The following is a 22,228-nucleotide window of genomic DNA, read 5'->3' on the forward strand; positions in this document are numbered from 1 at the left end:
TTCTTTCTCATCATCTTAAGTCAATCAATCTTACAAGTGGCCTGTGAACTGGGAAAGTAATTTAGACCTATACCATATGACCTTCTGAACCAAGATAAGCATAAAGAAGTTGCTGACAGAATGTAATAAGCTTGAGGTGTTTTTTTTTTTCTCCCTCTTGGTGTAAGATTAATTCACATTTATTTACACATAGACACAAACAAAAACACACAACACACACACAAACACACACACACACACACACACACACACACACAAAGGAAATGCAAGGGAAAGTTATGGCTGAGATGGAATATATCCTTGTGCCTAGTTTTGAGATATGTTTTCAGACAAACTAATCTGTTTATTGTGCTTTTATCTGTATAAATTTATCTGTTTTACCAAACCATTGAAACATAATTCTAATATGAGCACTTTAAATATCTTTTACAAGTATATATACTTCTTTTAAAGTCACTTCTGTTAAGTGTTTCTGTTTCAGTCAGCCCTTTCCTTTAGGTTGTTTTGAAAAATTTGTTAATCTTGGTATGTTTGACCTTATCACATAAAGAAGCATTAAATCTCAGCCCCAGATTTTGTACTTGATTTCAATGTAGAACATGGATGTCTGAAGTTCTAAGTTTTAAATATAGACAAAATCTAGACATATCATTTTAAAAATAAATGTAGTAGCATATGAACTAGGAGGCTTCCCATCTCCCAAGAAATAATTGGTTTACTTTTTCTGGATAATTTATCTGATGCAGAATTGTGAAATTGTGGTAACTTTCCATGCTACCAAAATGCTAGGTAGTGCCAATTGGGAGTCATTAAAACTTTCTTGGTTTTACTCCCAAGTAGGTAATGGGGCTAATGCTGATAACCAGTCTGGGAAGCATCTCATTTTCCAGCATTCCATAGTTACAAGGTAGCAATTTTGTCCTGCTCCTTGTGTTGCAGCAAATTTTAGTTCAAATGTTGCAATGAGCACCTTCACTCTTTTGCTCTCCCTGTATCCAAATGACAAAAGAATTGCACAAGGCAAGGTGGCGGAGGTTGGAGACTAGCTTAATACAGAAAGGGGAAATCTTCCTCTTTACTGAGGCTCAACAATGACACAGTCCCTGAATTTGGGTGTTTAATGTACAATCCAGGTAGGAAAGACAGAAGAGGACTCCTTTCCTATCCTTTTCTTTTTATGTCTGCCAGAGCTACAGGGAGTGTAAATGCTAGATAGCAAAAATGGCTCAAAATAAAAGCATGGAATGAAAAATTGTTCTATTTGAAATTTTGGAAAACTCTTGTTATTTCCACTCAAACAAAAATGAAGCAGAATTGGCAAAAATTTTCAATGATATTTTATAAAATTAAAGGAAGCTCAAAATATTTTATGGGCTGAAATAATGACAATTAAACTAAATCAGGAGGTAAAATCAAGGATAAAAGCAGAAAAAAAGAAACCTTTTTTGTTAGAAAGTAGCATGATCATCCTTATCATTCATTAAAGGTAGAGGAAAAAAAGATGAAGCACCCAATTGAAACAAAAGAATCACAAAACCTATGTGAAGGTACTGAAGATACTGATTATAATGATGAACCCATGGAACAGCGAAAGAGCAGAAAAAATGATCATGAGCCTTTTTCTCTTACAAAGAGTCAAGAACATGATGGGTAAGCATGTGGCAGTACTCCACAGTAGATAATTGTTATTCTCCTCTAAATCTCATTCTAATTTGGTCTAACATTCACGATTGAGAAACATTAAGCTTTACCTGGGGATATTCAACCTTGCAATGTTTCCAGAAAAAAATGAAAGTAAACAATGAGATACCATTTTATTATGAATGTATTGATGAATTTTATTTAAAATGTAATAACTAAGATAGGGAACTGTGATGAAGAGAACATTCTCATACAGTGTTTATAAATTAAATTTATCAGCACTTTTGGAAGGGTAATTTAGAGGCATGTACCAGAGATTTAGAATATTATTCGCCAAACCTAACAGCCTCACTTCTATTCCTGGATCCTTCTTGGAATGGAAAATATACTTGTAAATGCATGCCTGCCCACATATATTAAGGATAAATATTATATGATATACATAATGCATATAATATATATGAATATTTCTCATATGCATAACAGGAACATTAAATGCAATATATGTATTAAGGATATATATATATATATATATATATATATATATATATATATACACACACACACACACACACACACACACACACACACACATATTTATTTATTTATTTATTTAAGGGTATTTATTATAGCACTGTTATATCATTAAGTGAGAATCTAAATTCCTATCAATAAGGAAACAGTTAAATTTCCATATCTATAAACTAATGTAGTAAGCAATCATTTAAAAAATGAGGTTGGTTCTATAGCATACTGTCAATTTCACATTAAAGTACACTTATGACAGTTGCATGACACCTCTTAAACAAATTTTGTTCTAATTCTTGGGATTATCGTCATGTATAGAGATGATTTTGTATGGTACTCTAAAATATCAGGTGTATCAACTTGATAGGGGTTTAGATTCTCAGGAAAATGGAAAGTTTGTTGGTGCACAACAGAAAAGTGAACTATCCACAACCTACTACTAAATATTGCTTTGATATTTTAAATTATACAAACCTTGCTTCCCCATACCAACAGTGGCATTGAAAATGGATTTTGTGCTCAGGAAGTATTTGTGAAATGCATGAATACACTGTTGGATTATCATACCTGTTGATAAATTTCTTTAGAAAAAAAAATCTTTAGTTTACCAAAACTAAACTAGCTTTTAAACTATGTTTTAAAACATATTGGCACAATTCAAAAATTATTATTTATAATTATCATCAGATATGGAATAATAATGTATATTGATCTGCTATTCTGTGTCTTAAAAACACCAGAAGAGAATTATTATTTTTCATAGTGTATTGTGATACACACGTTTAAACCTGGAATCTATATTTGGGGTTTGCTGCTGACTATTTCTATGCGTTTAAGCAAGTTACTTGGCCTTTCTTTGCCTAGTTTCTTCCTTTATATAATACATTATATGGTATCTGCCTTATGGAATTATGAAGATGATAACAAGTTGAACCCATGTAGAGTGTTAGAAAAATGCACAGTAATTGCATTGTAGGTTTTGAAAAATTAACTCATTATACAAAAAGACTTTCCCTTATATAAGGATTTAAGCCATATTTTACTATGAGGTTTGAGTCCTTGGTAAAAATTTGTCTTTTATTTTGATTATAATAGCAGAATCTGCTGTATTTATTTCTATTAAAGAATTCAAGTAACATGATACTTTTCCTTTGGCTGTCATATAGTGTGATCTAAATTTTATTTTTCTAATATTCTTTATGTAGTATTATTCTTTGTCCCTTAATGTTCCTCTTTCTGTTTATGATTGCAGAAAATGATTGTACTTTAAATAGCCTGTAAAATTTATGAATAGGAGAGATAATAACAAATGTAAAGATTTTACATAAAAATATATTATACATTCTTATTAACATATTAATATTTACCTGAAAGGATTTTATGAGTGTGTCTTTTCTTTTATTAGGGCCAGAGAGAAAGCATCTAACTCAAAGAGAAAGGTATTGTTAAAAATAATAAAAGGTAGTTTTATTCAAAAACACACTGTGAAAGGCTAAGTGACATAATTTTAAAATTTATATTGTATTGTAAAATGTAACATGAACCAGGAATGGTAGCGCATCCCTGTAATCCCAGTGGCTGGGGAGGCAGAAGCTGGAGGATTGAGAGTTCAAAGCCAGCCTCAGCAAAAGCGAGGTGCTAAGCAACTCAGTGAGACCCTGTCTCTAAATAACGTAGAATAGGGTGAGATGTGGCTCAGTGGTCAGATGCCCCCGAATTCGATCCCCAGTTCCTTCACCCTGCCCCCAGGAAAAAAAAAAAAACATGTAACCTGAAATAATAGAGAATCTTTTTAGGTAAAGGCTTCTACTTTGGGAAAGTGATTAAGAAATAGTCACCATTGATAAAGACATCCTTTTGACAGAAACTAGCTGTTATTTAACAAATACCTGTTTTTAGCATATAAAATAACAGACAGATGTTCCTTCTATGAATTTAGTACATGGTATAAATATTTGAGGGACATTTAGAAATCATATTTTTTTTTACAGGTCAAAACAACGGCCAATGCCATGGAAAACTTTGATAACTTAAGTAAGTCATGTCCAACAGCCTCAGAGGATTGTGAGTTGGCTTACCCTAATGATAAGAAAATTTTACAGTTGATTGAACAACATAAAACATCATGTAAAGGTAGGGCCTTTGCATAAAAATTAGGCCTTTTATGTATATTATAATAATAGATGCATAAATAAGAAATATTATTATGTTATAATAATAATACAATAACATTGCTTAGCAGTGCACCAGGGAGAGGTGATATTTTATAGCTGTTTCTATCAGAAATATACATTATATTAAAATAGATGGAAAACTGGGTTTCACTCTGAGCCAAAGAGCTAGGATAATTCCCACTGCACTTTTCTTTGTGAATGGCACCCTGGCTTCTTTTGTTGGCTGTGTTGCTCTCTTGTGCCTTGATCATGATCTTTGTCTCTTGTGCCTTGATCATGATCACTGTCTATCTGAAGTCTGCAGTAACCTTACACCTGTTTTTCCTGCTACCCCACCTCATAAAACCATGCCCTAGCCTGCAACCATAATTATACATTTTTAAAAATTCAGATATGATCATGTTAAGCCTACCCTTAAAACCTATCTCTCACATATTTTTGCTATAAGGTGAAAAAGATTTCAGTCCTCTTGCTTATCCTGCATTGATGTGCCCCAACCACTGTCTTAGATGTGTGTCCTTAGAGTACAGCTTTTTGTTTTAAAAGTTTCAATGTGAGATATTATTGAAAATATGATAAACTGCACATATGTAAATTATGCAATTTGACAAGTTTTAACATACAAGTTACACACATTTAAATACCATAATCAAGATGTTTAACATTTCTAGCAATTAGAGAAAATGCAAATTAAAACTGTACTAGAGACTTCATCTCACTCCAGTTAGAATGGCAACAATCAAGAATACAAGCAACAATAAATATTGGTTGAGGGTGTGGGGAAAAGGGTACCCTCATACTCGCTGGTGGGACTGCAAATTTGTATAACCACTCTGGAAATCATCATGGAGATTTTTCAGAAAACTTAGAATGGAACCACCATTTGTTCCAGTTATCCCACTCCTTAAAATCAACCTACTGTAGTGACATAGCAAAATCTATGTTTGTAGCAGCTCAATTCGCACAATAGGCAAGCTATGGAAACAACCTAATTGTCCTTCAACAGATGAATGGATAAATAAAATGTGGTAGATATACAAAATATATACAGAATGGAGTATTACTCAGCTGTAAAGAAAAAATTAAAATAATGGCACATGCTAGTAAATGGATAGATCTGGAGAATATTATGCTAATTGAAATAAGCCCATTCCCCAAAATGAAAGGCCAAAAGTTCTTTCTGATATATGCTAACCCAAAACAAGGAGGGTGGGGAGGGAAAGAATAGAAATCCATCACTGGATAAAGGAAATGAGGGAGGGGGGGAAGGACAATAGAATTATCAGACATAACTTTCCTAGCCTCATATTTGAATAAATGACCAGGGTAACTCTGCAGCATGTACCACCACAAGAATAGGATCCTAAATAAAATGAATTATACTCTATGTATGTTAATTTCCAAAAATACATTCTAGTGTCATGTATATTGATAAAGAACAAATTTAAAAAAAACAGTTAAGAAACCCATTAATCATAAAATACTCCTCATGACGCTATATATTCCCTAATTAAGAAATCTCAAACAGCTTTCCAACATATTTCCATATTTTTCAATGCCCATAGTATGAAAGGTCCCATTCTTTCCTATCTTTAATATCAAGTCGTATGGTCAATTTTTAATAATTATAACCTTTCTAAGAGGGTGGTCTGCACACATGCACACATCAGAATGGTTTCAATATGCCTTACACTAATGACCAGTAATGTTGAGGATGTTCCATGTGCTTATTATTAATTTGGATGACATTTTTGGTCACTTATCCTTTTAATTCTCTGTTATTTTGTTTGTTCTTTTAAATTATTCATTCCAGTAGGATCCATTTTGATATATTCATACAAGCATGGGATATATTTTATTCTAATCAGGCTTCCAATCTTGTGGATGTATACAATGTTGAGATTCACTGTGGTGTATTCCTGTATTTAGATAGGAAAGTTATGTCAGATTCATTCCACTCTTTCCTCAGGATACCATTCCTTATCAGCTATTTTTTTTGCAAGAAATTTTCACCACTTTGTGTCTTGATATTTTCTCCTCTTAGTTATTTTTAAGAGCTTCAGTTTTAAATTTTGATTAACTCTAACTTATATATTTATGCAAATAACAGATTTTGTCATTTGTGTCATAGCATTTTAATTTCTTTTGTGATCCATTTGATTTTAAGCTGACATAGTAGGGGGACATATTGATGGGGTACACTGCAGAGTGATTGAGATATCTCATATCTCATATATCTCTTATCTCTTTTAGAATCATGCAAAATCCTTTCTAGGGAATAGCTATTAAGAAACCAAACTACATGCCCTTCAACAGATGAATGAATAAAAAAATGGGATATATGTATGCATATACCTATACATATGAAGTAAACAGACACACACTCAATGGAATATTAGTCAGCCAAAAAAAAAGAATAACTTTGTCATTTGCCAGAAATATTTTGTTGTTGATTTCTGATCATGACTTCATAATCAGGGAACATATTGTGCATGGTTAAATTATTATGACATCTTAAATTACAATTTATTGTCTGATCTTAGTATCTGTTCCATTTTGGTAGACAATGGTGGTGTTAAGCTTTTCTACATTCTTGCTGTCTTTCTGCCTACTTTTTCTACCACTTATTGAGTGAGGAGTTTGGCCCCTCAAATGATAATTGTAAATTTGCTTATTACTGTTTGGAGCTCTATCAATTTTTTGCCTCAAGAATTTTGTATCTATATGGTACACAAAAACATTTGTGATCATATAGATATATCATCTTTTTCATCAATTGAATCTTTTATCACTGTGCAATTACCATGTTTATTGCTGGTAGTGTTTTGTAATATGAAATCTCATTGGGCCTTTATGTAGCCATTCCCATGAAGCCTTCTTTTATCAAGTGTCAGTGTGGTTTATATTTTTAACCAATGTGTGTCTAAATTAAAAAATGTATTTCCTGTAGGAGATGGGAAGCACATAGTTGTAGAAAGCACATTTCTTGTAGAAAGCATAGAGTTGAATCAGACTATTTTGTTCATACTAACAACCTGCCTTGTAATTTGAATTTTTAGAGCTTTTTGTTATATACATTTGGCCCTTGAACAGTGTTGGTGTCAGGAGTGTCACCCACCTGTGCAATCAAAGAAAATCTGTGTGTATATTTGAATCTGCAAAAATCAGAGGTACTAATAGCCTGCTGTTGAGCAACGCTGTCTTTCTAATAGAAACAATTAACATATTTTGTATGTTAAAGGTGTTGAATATGAGGGAAAATGTATAAAAACTGTGAGAGATCATTTTTTACAGTCATAGCCAATTTGCTGGAGACCAACTACTCCCATGGAGATAATTAGCATCATGGGGCCTTTTATGCAGCAGTTCATAACAACTCAGTAACCATAGGAGGTGACTACATAATTATTTGAGTAGTGCAGTTATATACTATGACATCTCCTGACTTCTCTGAGATCTTTCAAATTGTTTATAATTTCCTAAAACAAATAAACAAATCTGTGTATAAAACAACTCCTAGAGTTTAATCCTCTATTGTTCAATGGTTAATGTAGTTGGACTACCCTATCATCATGCTCTTTGATTTCTATCAGTGTTCCTCCCCTCAAGTGTAGTTTGTGTTTCTTTTTTAACTATATCTTTCATCCTCCTCTTCTCCTTCTGAATTTTATTTTGGAAGTGAGTCAGGTTACTAGTAATGAGCTTGATATCCTTCCCAGTCTTGTTTTTATGATTGTTCATGTGATCAGCTGGTTATGAATTCTCCACTACTGGGAGTTGCTGATGACTCTCCCCTTATCCTGTGAAATATCTATTTTTCCAGATTGACTGATGGGCAGAGACACCCTTCTTGGCACTCTGTGAACAGGAGACGGTTCCTCTAACCTAAGCAATGCTTTTTCTTTGGGTCTCAGGTTGCTTCTTGGCACTCCTTTGTCATCCATTACTGCTAAAAATTCAAAGGGGGTCCTCTGCAGATGTCCAGGGTTCTTTCTCTGTAGTACTTTCTCCTCTCCTGCTCTATCCTGTGATGTCTCTGTGTCTTGGTTTTACCAGAATCTCAGCTCCATCACCTCAGCTCAGAGAGGCTGGTAGACTCTCCTTCTGCTTGTTCTTCTTGAATCACCACCTTGAAGCTCTCACAACAGGGAGATGGCACACTTACAAAGCTTACATCATTTGTTTCCTGTCTACTGGGGATCATTTTCCTCATTGTCTGAAGTGTCCACGGTCTTGGGAAATGCACTTTAATATCTTTGGCCTGTTTTGGTTTGGGTAGTTTCTGGTGGGATCAGGAAGCAGTACCTGTTACTTCCTCCTGGCCAAAAGCAGATTGTCATAGAGCCTCAGTACATGCTGTATGTTGACTAGAATGCTCTTCTTCACCCTCTGCCCAGCTGCTTCCTGATAATTTTCATTTCTCTGGGGAGTCATATTTTCCTCAGGGAAAACTTTCTGTAGCTCTGATTCCATAATGTGATTACAGAACTCTATTTCCCTACATTATCCATTTATTTGTCTGTCTTCTCCTCTACACTTTAAGCTAAAGAAGAAAATGGATCTCATCTGGTAAGTTTTTCTACAGAATATATTATAATGTGCCAAATGTTGTAGGCACTCCGCGTGCATTTCTTCAGTGCATGAGTGCCTGGGAAAATGTACAGTCCTTCATATATGAAAAATATTCACATATTTGACTTTTATCATGTTTGTTTTAAAAATTTATTGTTGTTTGTTTTAAAAAAATAAATTTTCGACTGTATTTTATTCATTTAAAAAATTTGCATTGCAATCATTGCTTCATGTTTTTTCCATTATATAGATTCTGTGAGCCTATCCAAAATCGAGGACGCAGTTATTTCATCTCAAAGAACAATGGAACATAGAAAATGTCACTGTTCACAGTGTTCACTATTTACAGAAAAACCTACAAAGATGGAAACTAAAGTTTGTGAGCTGAAAATAAAGCTATCAGATGCAAAAAAAGTAAATGCCATGCTAGAGCATGAAAAAGCAGAGTGGAAACAGGAACTCTCTAATTTGAGGTTTGATATCCTAACTTTAAAGAAATGTTTGAATGATCCATTTTTTGCTGGAAAAAAATAATTTTATTAGATCTTCTTAGTTACACATTAGAGAAAAATCCATTTTGATAAAATTATACAAGCATAGGACATTTTGTATTTCCTGACTTACCTTTTGGCATTTCATAAGGGAGAAAACTTCTAATTCTTCTGGAGTGTAAAAATCTTGGAAATAAAAACAAGTTGGTAGGAATGATTAGTTCTACCAATTGAACGCATATTCTTCCCAATCACAATTCTACTGGCTACATAAAAGCCCACTTTACAGGAATCTCAATATTCTTTAACAAATAAAAATTTTCAACTGTATTTTATTCATTTAAAAATTTGTATGGCAATCATTGCTTCAAGAAACTTCATTTATAGAAATTGTTTTCTATATGTTTATTTTGACTACATCCTTCAAAATACAATTATTTATTTAAAGTAGAGACATTTTTAAAAGGTATTTAATCAGTATTTCTAAATTGTACCCTAGAAAAATTATGTAAATTTACAATTCCAAGAGAGGCTGAAATGGGCATTTTCCTCAATGAAGAAACATGTTTTGAAAAATTGCACATTTTTTTCTTCTTGTGCCTGGGATGGAACCCAGGATTTTGTTCAAGTGTATAGGTGTGCTCTTGCTGAGCTATATCCCCAGATGCTGTCTTATTCTTAAGACCCATGAAATAAAATATGAATTAAAAAGTGATGACTATTGGGCTAGGGATGTGGCTCAAGCGGTAGCGCGCTCGCCTCGCATGCGTGCGGCCCGGGTTCGATCCTCAGCACCACATACAAACAAAGATGTTGTGTCCGCCGAGAACTAAAAATAAATATTAAAAATTCTCTCTCTCTCTCTCACTCTCCTCTCTCACTCTCTCTTTAAAAAAAAAAGTGATGACTATTTTGTTCAATTTATCTCATATATAAATAAAATAAGTTCAAATTTCTCTGGTAAAAGGACCTATACTCTTTATTATTGGATTAAATATAAGGTTCTGTCTTGTTCCAAGACTAATTTCTACATTGTTTATAAAGTACATAATAATCAACAAGATCACTTGAAAGTGTTACCCAAAAAGAAATAATAAAAAGTGTAATACAAGGAATTATACTCCTTACATTAGGAGTATAATATAGTAATGTGCTGTTATGTGTTGTGTGAAAACCTATGAAGTTACTATATTACATTGTGAATCATTTCAAGGGATATGTTTAATGTTTCATGAAGATAAACCTTATTTCCAGTAAACTTATAAACTGGTTTTTAAACAATAATTTTTTAAAACAACTTTAAATCATATTTAGAATTCAGGAGGAATTCTTAAAGTTAAGTTTCAACTTGTGAATTTACAGAATCATCTCAAAATTTCTTTTGCATAATTTTACCAGAGTTATTAGTAACAGAATCTTGCCCAATAACAGAATATTCTTTATTACCTTTATATATCTAAATCTCTTTTATTTCTAGATATAGATATATACCCTTTGAGAGTTATTGAAGTAGGAAATAAAATGTGAAAACAAGAAGGGAAATGTATTTGAGAACACAGAATTTGTATTAGGATAATAAATTAACATATGAAGAGCAGTTCATAAAGTGAACTTTTTTCTAACAAAATGAATTTTAAGATAACTTATTTAACTGCAGATGTGAACTACAAGAAGAAGAGAAGAAGAGAAAAAATGCTGATCATCTTTTGAAAAAAATTAAGCACCAGTTAAGAGAAAAAGAAGAGGATTATAATAAAGAAATGGAAATAAAAAGACAACTTGAAATGGCTCTGAAAACAAGAGATATGGAACTGAATACTGAAAGAAATAAGGTAAAGCAGGTAAAATAAGTGTCAAATTTCTTACTTTATTTCAACATTAATTATACTATTTGCATAATTTAATACATGTGGTCATGTTTCAATTCATGATTGGGATAAGATCTGAGAAAGGTGTCCTTCAGTAATTCCATCATTATGCAATCATAAGCTTGAACTTGCACAAACAGAAGATGTCTACCCTGCAATATAATCTTATGAGTCCACTGTTGCATACCAGTCTGTTGTCTAACAAAGCATTGTTATGTCGTGCATGACTACATTATTTAGGTTTAAAACAAAAGGCATCTTTTGGCTTTTATGGCTAAAATTTTTTATTGAAATGTTGACATCTAATATATGTTCCACGTGATTTCTGAATGTAGTAATGGAAGCTGAGTGGAGTTAACTCACTAACATAATTGTTAATTTGGGCATTTTATGTTATAACACAGGCTAAATTACTTTGAAACTATCAGGAAAATTATTAAATGTTTTGTAAAATATTGTATTTCATGATGCTGTCTCACTCTGCTTTTAGGAGATGTTTTTGATCTGAGAAATTTATCTGTTATTTATGAGATTAAAATTTGAGCTATCCATGTGGGATAAAGTTTCATGTGCTTTAATAGTGTCCTTCTTTTTAAAATATTTTTATCAGAGTACCATAATTATACATAGTAATTAGGTTCATTTTATCAAAATCATATGTGCAATGAATTTGATTTCAAGCCCCATTCCCCCTCTTTTACTCACTTTCTCCTTCCTGTTATCCTCCTCTCTTCTCTATTAAGCATCCTTTCTTTTCTATATGCATTAAAGTGAAAATGCCTTTGGTATCTTTATATATGAATATATAACATGATTTTGTTAAATTTGTTCCATTTATTTTCCCCTTTTCTTCCTTCCTACCTCTCATTCTCCTACACCTACTTCACTCATCTTTCCTCTATCTTTCTGCTCTCTGATCTCCTCTCCCACTGGCTTCTTTCCCATATTATGCTCTAGCTTCCACCTATGAAAGAAAACATTCAACCTTTGATTTTCAGTTGGGTTTATTTCACTTAGCATGATTTTCCCCATTTCTATCCATTTACTGGGAAATGCCCTTCTAACATTCTATTTTATGGCTGAGCAAAACTCTGTGGTGTATATTTACCACATTTTTAAATCTGATCATCCATTAATGGACATCTGGCCTGGTTCCATAGCTTGGCTACTGTGAACTGTTCTGCAGTAAACCTTGAAGGGTATTGCTGTGGTATGCTGATTTTAGATATTTTGGATATTCAAGGAGGAGTTGGAATAGCTGCATCACATGGTGATTCCATTCCTAGTTTTTTCAGTAATCTCCACATTGCTTTTGAGATTGGTTGTACTAGTTTGTAGTCCCAGCCTCAATGTAAAGAGAGTGCCTTTCTCCCACATCCTCACCAATATTTGTCATTACTCATGTTCCTGATCATTGGTATTCTAACTGGACTGAGATGAAATCTTAGTGTAATTTTGATTTGCATTTCCTTAATTTCTAGAGATGCTGAAGATTTTTCATATATTCTTGTCAATTTGTGTTTCTATTTTTGAGAAGTAGAATGTGTATAGAACATTTTCAGAAATGGAGAACCAAAAAAAATTTGGAAAATTTTTATCAGTCAAGTATATGTACAGCTAAGGCTCTTACTATGGCTTGGTTCTATATATTAGAATGTAAACCTTTTTTTAAACATGGTCACAGCTATTAATCACTGATTCTATGTCTTGGGTCTGTTGTACTTCAGGAAAAGTGTTCTTTAATTCTGAGATTCTTATAACTCATCATTTCTTTTGTACTCTTATAGATTCCCTTTCTTCAATTAACTTTTTGAACTTCTGGGAATATATGCTTTTATAAGGTCTGAAGTTTAGCTCTAATTTTTCTCCATATATATTAAGTGTTGCAATGAATGGATATCCAACTGGAGAAAATTATATATATATATAATTTTTGGAATTGAGTGCTAGCTAACTATTTCCTTGGTTTTACTTAGGTTTCTACTAGCAATAAAATGGGAAAAGATCTGTTTGATAAATATCACAGGATAAAGGATATAATTGCTAGGAAAATAATAGAAATAGACACAATAAAACATGAGAACCAAGAAAAGGAAAAGAAATACCTTGAGGGTATTGAAATTTTAAAAGGTAAGTATGATGACCTTCAAAAGACAATCAAGCAGAAAGAGGAAACAGCTGGAGCGAATCTATTCCAGGATAATGAACAATTTAATAAGATTAAAGGTGAGATAATGATACTAAAATTTCAACTGGAGTATAAAAAAGAAAACAGGGAAAGACTGGAAACAGAAGTTAAGTCATACCATACCACATTGGCTGCTGTACCCTTCCATCATTATGAAGGCCAGACATCAAAAGGATACCAAGAATTTGTTTTCCAGTCAGCCAGGGAGGAATACTTGCATTCACAGGCCAAAATGAAGTTTGATATCTCTCGCCTCAAAGCTCATAGTGATGATGTTTCTGAAGAACTTGTTAACTATGAAGAAAGATTCTGTATCCTAAAAAATAAAGTCCGTCAGACAAGACATGCTGTTAAAGAAATGACTTTGAATTTAGAAACTATACAAAGAGACCTACAGCAAGCACAGTGTCAGATAAAGAAAATTAAATATACATATCACAATGAACAAACTAAAGTGAATAAATATGATGGGAAGCAGGATTCCATAGAGGAGAGATCACAACCACAGACTGAAAATACATTGCTTCAACAGCAATTGCACAAACCTCATAACGAATCTGTCAATAAAGACACAGTAATAAGTATCCAACAGCAATGTCATGATATTGTAGAAAAACTTCGAGCTGAGACTAAAAACCACAATCTCATTCTGGAAAACATAGTTAAATTAATCAATAAATGTGATCGTATTGAAGAAAGACTGAATCAATATGAAAATGAGAAAACAGAAAGAACAGTAAGTATCAAGGATAAAAACATATGAATTACCTTTAATGGAGAATTAAACAAAGTAATGTTTGCTTATGACTAAATGTTGAATCTAATTGTGTGGAAAAATCCATACACTATAAATGTATTTGCTCTATCAACTCCAAAACAACCTCACTTCTGCCAAATTCACATTTGACCTAATTCCCAACACAAAGAAATAATCCATGTTTGAAGTGATGTCTGCTTATTTCCCTGCTCTGGTCATTATTCATTGTATACATGCTTTGAAATATCACACTGTACCTTATAAATATGTACAATTATGTGGTGATTAAAACTAAAGATTCAGAGGTACATAGTACTACTGCATTCAAAATTTACCAAAAAAAATTGAAAATGTTGAATCTGAGATATTTTACTCAATGCTGTACATTGAGTAAAAAAGGCATTGTGTTTCCTATGAAGCTTGAAGATGTTAATTTACAAATATTTAATATACCTACACTGATATTAAAAATGTAGTTAGTCACTTGAATTCAAATTTAATTAAGCTTTTAGGTCTTTGGGGTATAGTCTGAGAAGAGGAATAGCTGGGTCAAATGGTGGTTCTATTCCAAGCTTTCCAAGGAATCTCCATACTGCCCTCCAAATTGGCTACACTTATTTGCAGTCCCACCAGCGATGTATGAGTGTACCCCCCCCCACATCCTCGCCAGCACTTGTTGTTGTTTGGCTTCATAATGGGTGCCATTCTTACTGAAGTGAGATGGTATTTTAGAGTAGTTTTAATTTGTATTTCTCTGATTGCTAGAGGTGGTGAGCATTTTTTCCTGTATTTGTTGATTGATTGTACATCCTCTTCTAAGAAGTTTCTGTTCAGGTCCTTGGCACATTTGTTGATTGGATTTTTTTTTTTTGTTATACCCTAGAGATTACAGCTCTATTTGATGTCTGAGGGGTAAAAATTTGTTCCCAGGATGTAGGCTCCCTATTCACCTCACATATTATTTCTCTTGCTGAGAAAAAAAAATTAGTTTGAAAAACAGCATACTACAGGGACACAGCCACATCAATGTTTATAGCAGCATAATGTACAATAGCTAGACTGTGGAACTAACCTAGATATGCCCTTCAATGGATGAATGGATAAAAAATATTGGCATATACACAATGGAATATTACTCAGCACTAAAAAATAACAAGATCATGGCATTTGCAGGGAAATGGATGGCATTAGAGCAGACTATGCTAAGTGAAGTTAGCCAATCCCTAAAAAACAAATGTTTTCCCTGATATAAGGGGGGTGACTCAAAATGGGGTAGGGAGGAAGAGCATGAAAAGAAGATTACCTCTAGATAGGGAAGAGAAGTGGGAGGGAAAGGAAGGGAGAAGGGGAATTGCATGGAAAATGTAAAGAGACCCTCATTGTTATACAGAATACATGTGTGATGAAGTGAGGGGAAAAAAAGTGTGTCACATTAGATTGGGTAGAGAGGACTGATTGTAGGGGAGGAGAGAGGAAGGGAGGAAAGGAAGGACAACAGAATAAAACAGACATTATAATTGCTGTATGTATATACATGACTGCATGACCAATGTGATTCTGCAACCTGTACATTCAGAAAAATGAGAAATTATTCCCCATCTGATTCAAATATAAGATATGTCAAGATCATTGTATTGTCATGTGTAACTAATTAAAACAAATAAAAAAATAAAATGCATTCAGGAAAAACAATATTATATCAAGCTATGAGATAGTTTGCAGGAACATGTCATGCAAGGAAAAAATCCAAACCAAACCAAACAAATGATCCACTTTCACACACAAATAAGCAGCACTAAGAAAAGAAATATGAACTGTTGTAGATTAGAAGACACAGAAGGTCCACACCAACCAAATATAATGTAGGGATCTCTATTGGAATGTAATTAAGCAAACCAAAAATGAAAAGATATTTTGATAATCTTTCAATTTCAGACTTACAGAAAGCTTGCTAGAGTACCAAGAATTCCCACATACCCTTCATGTGTTAAGGACTTACCGTGTTTACTTTATCACTCTGTCTTACACTGCTGGGAATTGAACCCAAGTTCTTGCACAGGCTTAGCACATTCTCTCCCAATGAACTGTGTCCCACCCTTGAATAATATTTGTAATACCTTGATGTTCCCTTGTATTAAGACCATGATGAAGTCGACAAAAAGAAATGCTCATATGTAGACTGAGTTAAGTGGGCTATTTTGACAGCTGAGCTGAAGTGTAGATGATATATTTTGTAATAATTCTCCTTCACTAGCATTTTATCTATTCTGCTTAGTTCTTTTATTCATGGCAGTAGTAGTAGAATTGAAAATAACCATCTCAATTTTTTATGACCACTCACCTCTTTCAAAGCATCTACTTTTTGTGAAATCATAATGGGATGGATGGCAGCAAAATCATAGTTGATTTAAGCTACTCATCATTTCTGTCATTAATCATGCATGTTTGCAGACAGTTTGTTCAGACTTAACTGTTACTGTCGTAAAGGATACAAGTTCATCCAATGCAAAGATAATTGTAGCTCTCTGTGGTTCACTAATTGGGCATTGAATCCCCATTTTGAGACTAGCAAAGTGTGGCAGGACTCACGTATACCAGGAATGGAGTGAGGAGTGGAGCAAGTTTTAGGAGCTGTGTTCAGGGAAGTAGGTGGAGCCAGGTCACCTAGGGTCTCCTTTTTATTCTTAGTTGGGAATCTTTTGGAAAGACTTGAGCAGAGGAGTGAATGTGTGAGGAACTCTGATGTCAATTTGAGCCTCTAAGAAAAAAGGGGTAATGTTCTCTGTAGAATTCACCAGCCCTAGTCCAATCCACATACCCATGTATGTTTGAGAATTCAGTAGGTTGTCAAGCATTGCATCAGGGGAGGAACAGTTAGAGGGCTGAATCTGTTGTCTGAAGAACATAAAAGTGATCAGACTTGAAGACAACACCTTCTGTGTCCTCAACAGAATCCAGAAATAAGAACCATCCACAGAATATAGATTGATGTATGTGGTGATATTTTTCAGAGAACTATGTAAGAGTTAAGTATGGTTAATATCCAGAAATCATAAGGTGATTTATAAAATCATTAACAGAAATATCTTACCAGGTAGCAGTGAGACCACTTCAACAAGAACTGGCTTCACTTGAAGTTTCATCTGATTGTCATCTTAATTTAGAAGAGGAGACACAGGAATTAAGAAGAAACTAGAAACTAGTCACAAGTCAAATATGTATGAAATTGGACATTTAAAATCTAAAATCTAAAAATTTTAAACAATAAAAAGCATTTTAGGATACTAATTTCAGTGCCTAGCATTCTTTTAATTTCCATTATACTTGATTTTTATTATGATTTTATTATTATTCTCTTGATTGAACTTATTTATTTGTTTTTGTTTTTCAGTACTGGGGATTGAACATGTAAAGATGAACATTCTCATAATAATCTTATCATTCTGATGCTGCCTGACCATATGAATGTTGAACTGAGGAATGAAGAATGGGGAAACCCAAAGCTCTGTTACTCAGCCACATTGATAATTAACTCAGTGTTCAACAATGGGCAAATTATATTTCAAAGTAATGTTTTAGTAAACTGTGAAATCTTTGAGAGACAGAATATAATAATAATGCATTTTGTTCCATTTGCTATAGAATTTGTACCTAGACTTAATAGAACTTCTGCAAACATTCCAGTAAAAATATCAAGTTATTTTATTATCATTTAAGAATATTTTCTACCTTGGGTTTTACTTTTTTAAATTCTGACCTTATATTTTTATTTTGTGTTTTTATAATGCTTCTGTATTTCTGGTTTAACATTTCAAGTTTGCTTTTATTTACGTTTCTACACATTTAGTTTTACATGTTTCTTAGTCATGCTTTTTAAATTATTTCTGCTTTTTTAACTTTATATTTAATGTACTCAGCCTGGTCAATCATTGATTAGTAAACTTCATTTTTAGACTTTCAAAAATAAATAGAAGACTATGTTTTCTCTCAGTACAACTATACTATATTCACTGTAAAATATTTCTTTGTAGCAAAATATGTCATCATTATTCCAAATTCCTCTTTAATCCAGGGGCTATACAGAAAAATGAATTGTTATTTTTTCCACTCAAGTGGATTTAGAGTTAATTGTTGTTGGTGATAATGGGTATTTCCATGTATATATGGAATACACAAATTCACAAGGTTAAATAAAATTAGCATATATTAAATTTAAAAATTGAATCTTTCTTGGCTCCTACAACTAAATTTGAATTTAGTTGTAGTATGTACCCATTGGATTTTTATGTACTCTCAAACTACTCAAACTATAATATAATTTGGCCAATGTCACTAACACTCCCCGCCCATCCCTACCTCCTGCCCCTAGATCTTTTTCCTTTACTGGTCTCCCTTTTATTTTCATGATTTTGTTCCAACATTTCTCTACCTTTTTCCTCTCTAGCTTCTGCATGTGAGAGAAAGCATACAACATTTGACCTTCTGAGTTTGATTTATTTTGCTTAACATAATCCATTTTGCTGCAAATGACATAATTTCATTTTTCTTTCTGGCTGAATAAAATTCCATTGTGTATATTCACATTTTCTTCACCTTTTCACCTTTGATGAACACCTAGGCTGTTTCCATAATTTGGCAATTTTGGATTGTGCTGTTTAAAAGATGGACATGCATGTGTCACTGTACAAAGATGAGGTTAATTCTTCAGGATAAACACTGAAAGATGGTATTGCTGGGTCATGTGGCAGTTCCATGCCTAGAATGTTGAGAAAACTCCATACTGAGTAGTTGTTGTACTAATTTACCATCCCACCAACAGTACAAGCATTCCTTTTTCTCCACATCCTCGTGTTATATTATTATATATGTATTCTTGATATCTGTCATTCTGACTGGTTTGAGATGAAATCAGTGTAGTTTTAATTTTCGTTTCCCTTATTGCTAGTGATGTGTGGAACATTTTTCATAAATTTGTTGGCTTCTGTTTACTTTATCTGCCCACTTACTAATTGGTTCATTTGATTTTTTTGTGTGTAAAGCATTTGAGGTTTTCATATACTTTATGTATTCTCCATCAGAAGAGTAGCTAGAAAAGATTTTCTACTGTTTTATTGGCTCTGTGTTCACATACCTAGTTATTCCCTTTGCTATGGAGAAGCTTTTTCATTTGATGTCATCCCATTTATTAATTGCTGGCATTATTTACTAAGCTTAGGGGTCCTAAAATGTTATGTTATATTTTCCCACTACAATGGAATTAGACTTTCTTTTTGGTGATGATAATGTTTCTGTGAATGTGTGTGTTTGTGTGTGTGTATGTGTGAGAGTGTGTGTGTGTGTAATACTAATTTCACAAAGTTGAATAAAGTGAGAACATATTAAGTTAAAAAAAATTAAAACTTTCTTAGCACCTACAACTAAATTTGAAGTGCAAGTGCACATCAATTTGAGTTTTATGTACTAAAACTTCCCAAGTGACAAGTGTTGTTAATAACTTTATGGAATTAAATTCACATTATTGATGGCTTACTTTTATTTCCCAATTGTTATTTCTAAATATGTACCTAAGAGTTTAGATAGACATTATTTTGCCACATCAAGACTGTGGCTATAGCAATGTTTTAATTTATTAAGTGCAGTCAACCTTATATACTTTTTCTAATTTTTCATTTTAAGCATTGACATGTTTTTTTTTTTCCTGATGAGAAAGAATTCTAAAGTCTTAAAATATTTCCCTTTTTGTTTGGTTCTTCAACTTTAAATTTTTGGAAATAATTTTAAAATTAATGTTCCAGGTTCTATTAAAAAGAACTTTGTTTCTCTGAACCATTTGAGCGTAAATTTCTGAGACTTGCCATCATTTGTGATTACTAAAATATTACTTCTAAGTCAGAACATGCTCCATAACTTCCATACAACTTTCACAAGAAAAAGTTAATACTAATACATTCTATCAATCACTTAATCCTCAGATTCTTTTGAAGTTTTGTGACTTGACTAATAGTGTCCTTTCTAGCCAAAGGGATTTCATTGGGATCTGGAGAATGCACTTAGTATTGTATTCCTTAGATTCCTGAAGTCTCAAACATTTCTCAGTCTTTCCTTAACTTTCATGACATGAATGGAATCTTTTAAGGACATCACTTTTAGAATTTATCTCAAGTGGATTTTTTTTCAGTCTTTTTTTTTTATGATTACACTTAGATCACACTTTCTGTGAAGAGTATCAAATAATTTTGTGATTCTCTTCTAATCCCATCATGTATCCTATACATTTATTTTTTTTTTATTGGATGTTCACAACTTTACAAAGCTCATGACAAATCATATTTCATAAATTAGAATCAATTGGGTTATGAACTCCCATTTTTTCCCAAATACAGATTGCAGAATCACATCGGTTACACATCACATTTTTACATACTGCCATATTAGTGACTGTTGTATTCTGCTACTTTTCCTATCCTCTACTATCCCCCCTCCCCTCCCCTCCCATCTTCTCTCTCTACCCAATCTACTGTAATTCATTTCCCTCCATGTTTGTTATCCCATTCCCCTCGTAAACTCTTAAATGTAATTTTGTATAACAATGAGGGTCTCCCTCCATTTCCATGTGATTTCCCTTTTTTTTCTCCCTTTCCCTCCCGCCTCATGTCTCTGTTTAATGCTAATCTTTTCTTCCTGCTCATCCTCCCTGTTCTGTTCTTAGTTGCTCTCATTATATCAAGGAAGACATTTGGTATTTGTTTTTTAGGGATTGGCTAGCTTCACTAAGCATAATCTGCTCTAGTGCCATCCATTTCCCTGCAAATTCCGTGATTTTGTCATTTTTTAGTGCTGCTTAATACTCCATGGTGTATAAATGCCACATTTTTTTTTTTATCCATTCATCTATTGAAGGGCATCTGGGTTGATTCCACAGTCTAGCAATTGTGAATTGTGCTGCTATGAACATCGATGTGGCAGTATCCCTGTAGTGTGCTCTTTTAAGGTCTTCAGGAAATAGTCTGAGAAGGGCAATAGCTGGGTCAAATGGTGGTTCCATTCCCAGCTTTCCCAGGAATCTCCATACTGCTTTCCAAATTGGCCGCACCCGTTTGCAGTCCCACCAGCAGTGTACAAGAGTACCCTTTTCCCCACATCCTCGCCAGCACTTGTTGTTGTTTGACTTCATCATGGCTGCCAATCTTACTGGGGTGAGGTGGTATCTTAGGGTGGTTTTGATTTGCATTTCCTTGACTGCTAGAGATGGTGAGCATTTTTTCATGTACTTGTTGATTGATTGTATATCCTCCTCTGAGAAGTGTCTGTTCAGGTCCTTGGCCCATTTGTTAATTGGGTTATTTGTTTTCTTGTTGTCTAATTTTTTGAGTTCTTTGTATACTCTGGATATTAGGGCTCTATCTGAAGTGTGAGGAGTAAAAATTTGTTCCCAGGATGTAGGCTCCCTATTTACCTCTCTTATTGTTTCTCTTGCTGAGAAAAAACTTTTCAGTTTAAGAAAGTCCCATTTGTTGATTCTTGTTATTAACTCTTGTGCTATGGGTGTCCTATTAAGGAATTTTGAGCCCGTCCCCACAATCTGTAGATCGGAGCCAACTTTTTCTTCTATCAGACGGAGAGTCTCTGATTTGATATCTAGCTCCTTTATCCACTTTGAGTTGACTTTTGTGCATGGCGAGAGGAGGGGATTCAGTTTCATTTTGTTGCATATGGATTTCCAGTTTTCCCAACACCATTTGTTGAAGATGCTATCCTTTCTCCATTGCATGTTTTTAGCTCCTTTATCAAATATAAGATAGTTGTAGCTTTGTGGTTTAGTCTCTGTGTCCTCTATTCTGTACCATTGGTCCACCCGCCTGTTCTGGTACCAGTACCATGCTGTTTTTATTACTATTGCTCTGTAATATAGTTTGAAATCTGGTATCGCTATACCACCTGATTCACACTTCCTGCTTAGAATTGTTTTTGCTATTCTGGGTCTTTTATTTTTCCATATGAATTTCATG

At 33.4% G+C, this 22,228-nt stretch overlaps 1 protein-coding gene across 1 annotated transcript in view; it reads left to right on the forward strand.

Annotated features, from left to right (window-relative positions):
- Positions 1-22,228, forward strand: part of LOC308634036 (ankyrin repeat domain-containing protein 26-like) — a gene marked incomplete at its 3' end in the record, with an annotated part of 225,360 nt that overhangs the window by 167,535 nt on the left and 35,597 nt on the right. The window contains exons 8-13 of the mRNA XM_081267627.1: positions 1,487-1,650; positions 3,575-3,608; positions 4,161-4,302; positions 9,166-9,388; positions 11,064-11,247; positions 13,251-14,198. Of these exons, the coding sequence (XP_081123753.1) occupies positions 1,487-1,650; positions 3,575-3,608; positions 4,161-4,302; positions 9,166-9,388; positions 11,064-11,247; positions 13,251-14,198 (1,695 nt within the window). The remainder of the gene's footprint in view (positions 1-1,486; positions 1,651-3,574; positions 3,609-4,160; positions 4,303-9,165; positions 9,389-11,063; positions 11,248-13,250; positions 14,199-22,228) is intronic.

Source organism: Spermophilus citellus (genome assembly GCF_964194105.1).
Source record: "Spermophilus citellus genome assembly, chromosome: 15".
NCBI lineage: Eukaryota > Metazoa > Chordata > Mammalia > Rodentia > Sciuridae > Spermophilus > Spermophilus citellus.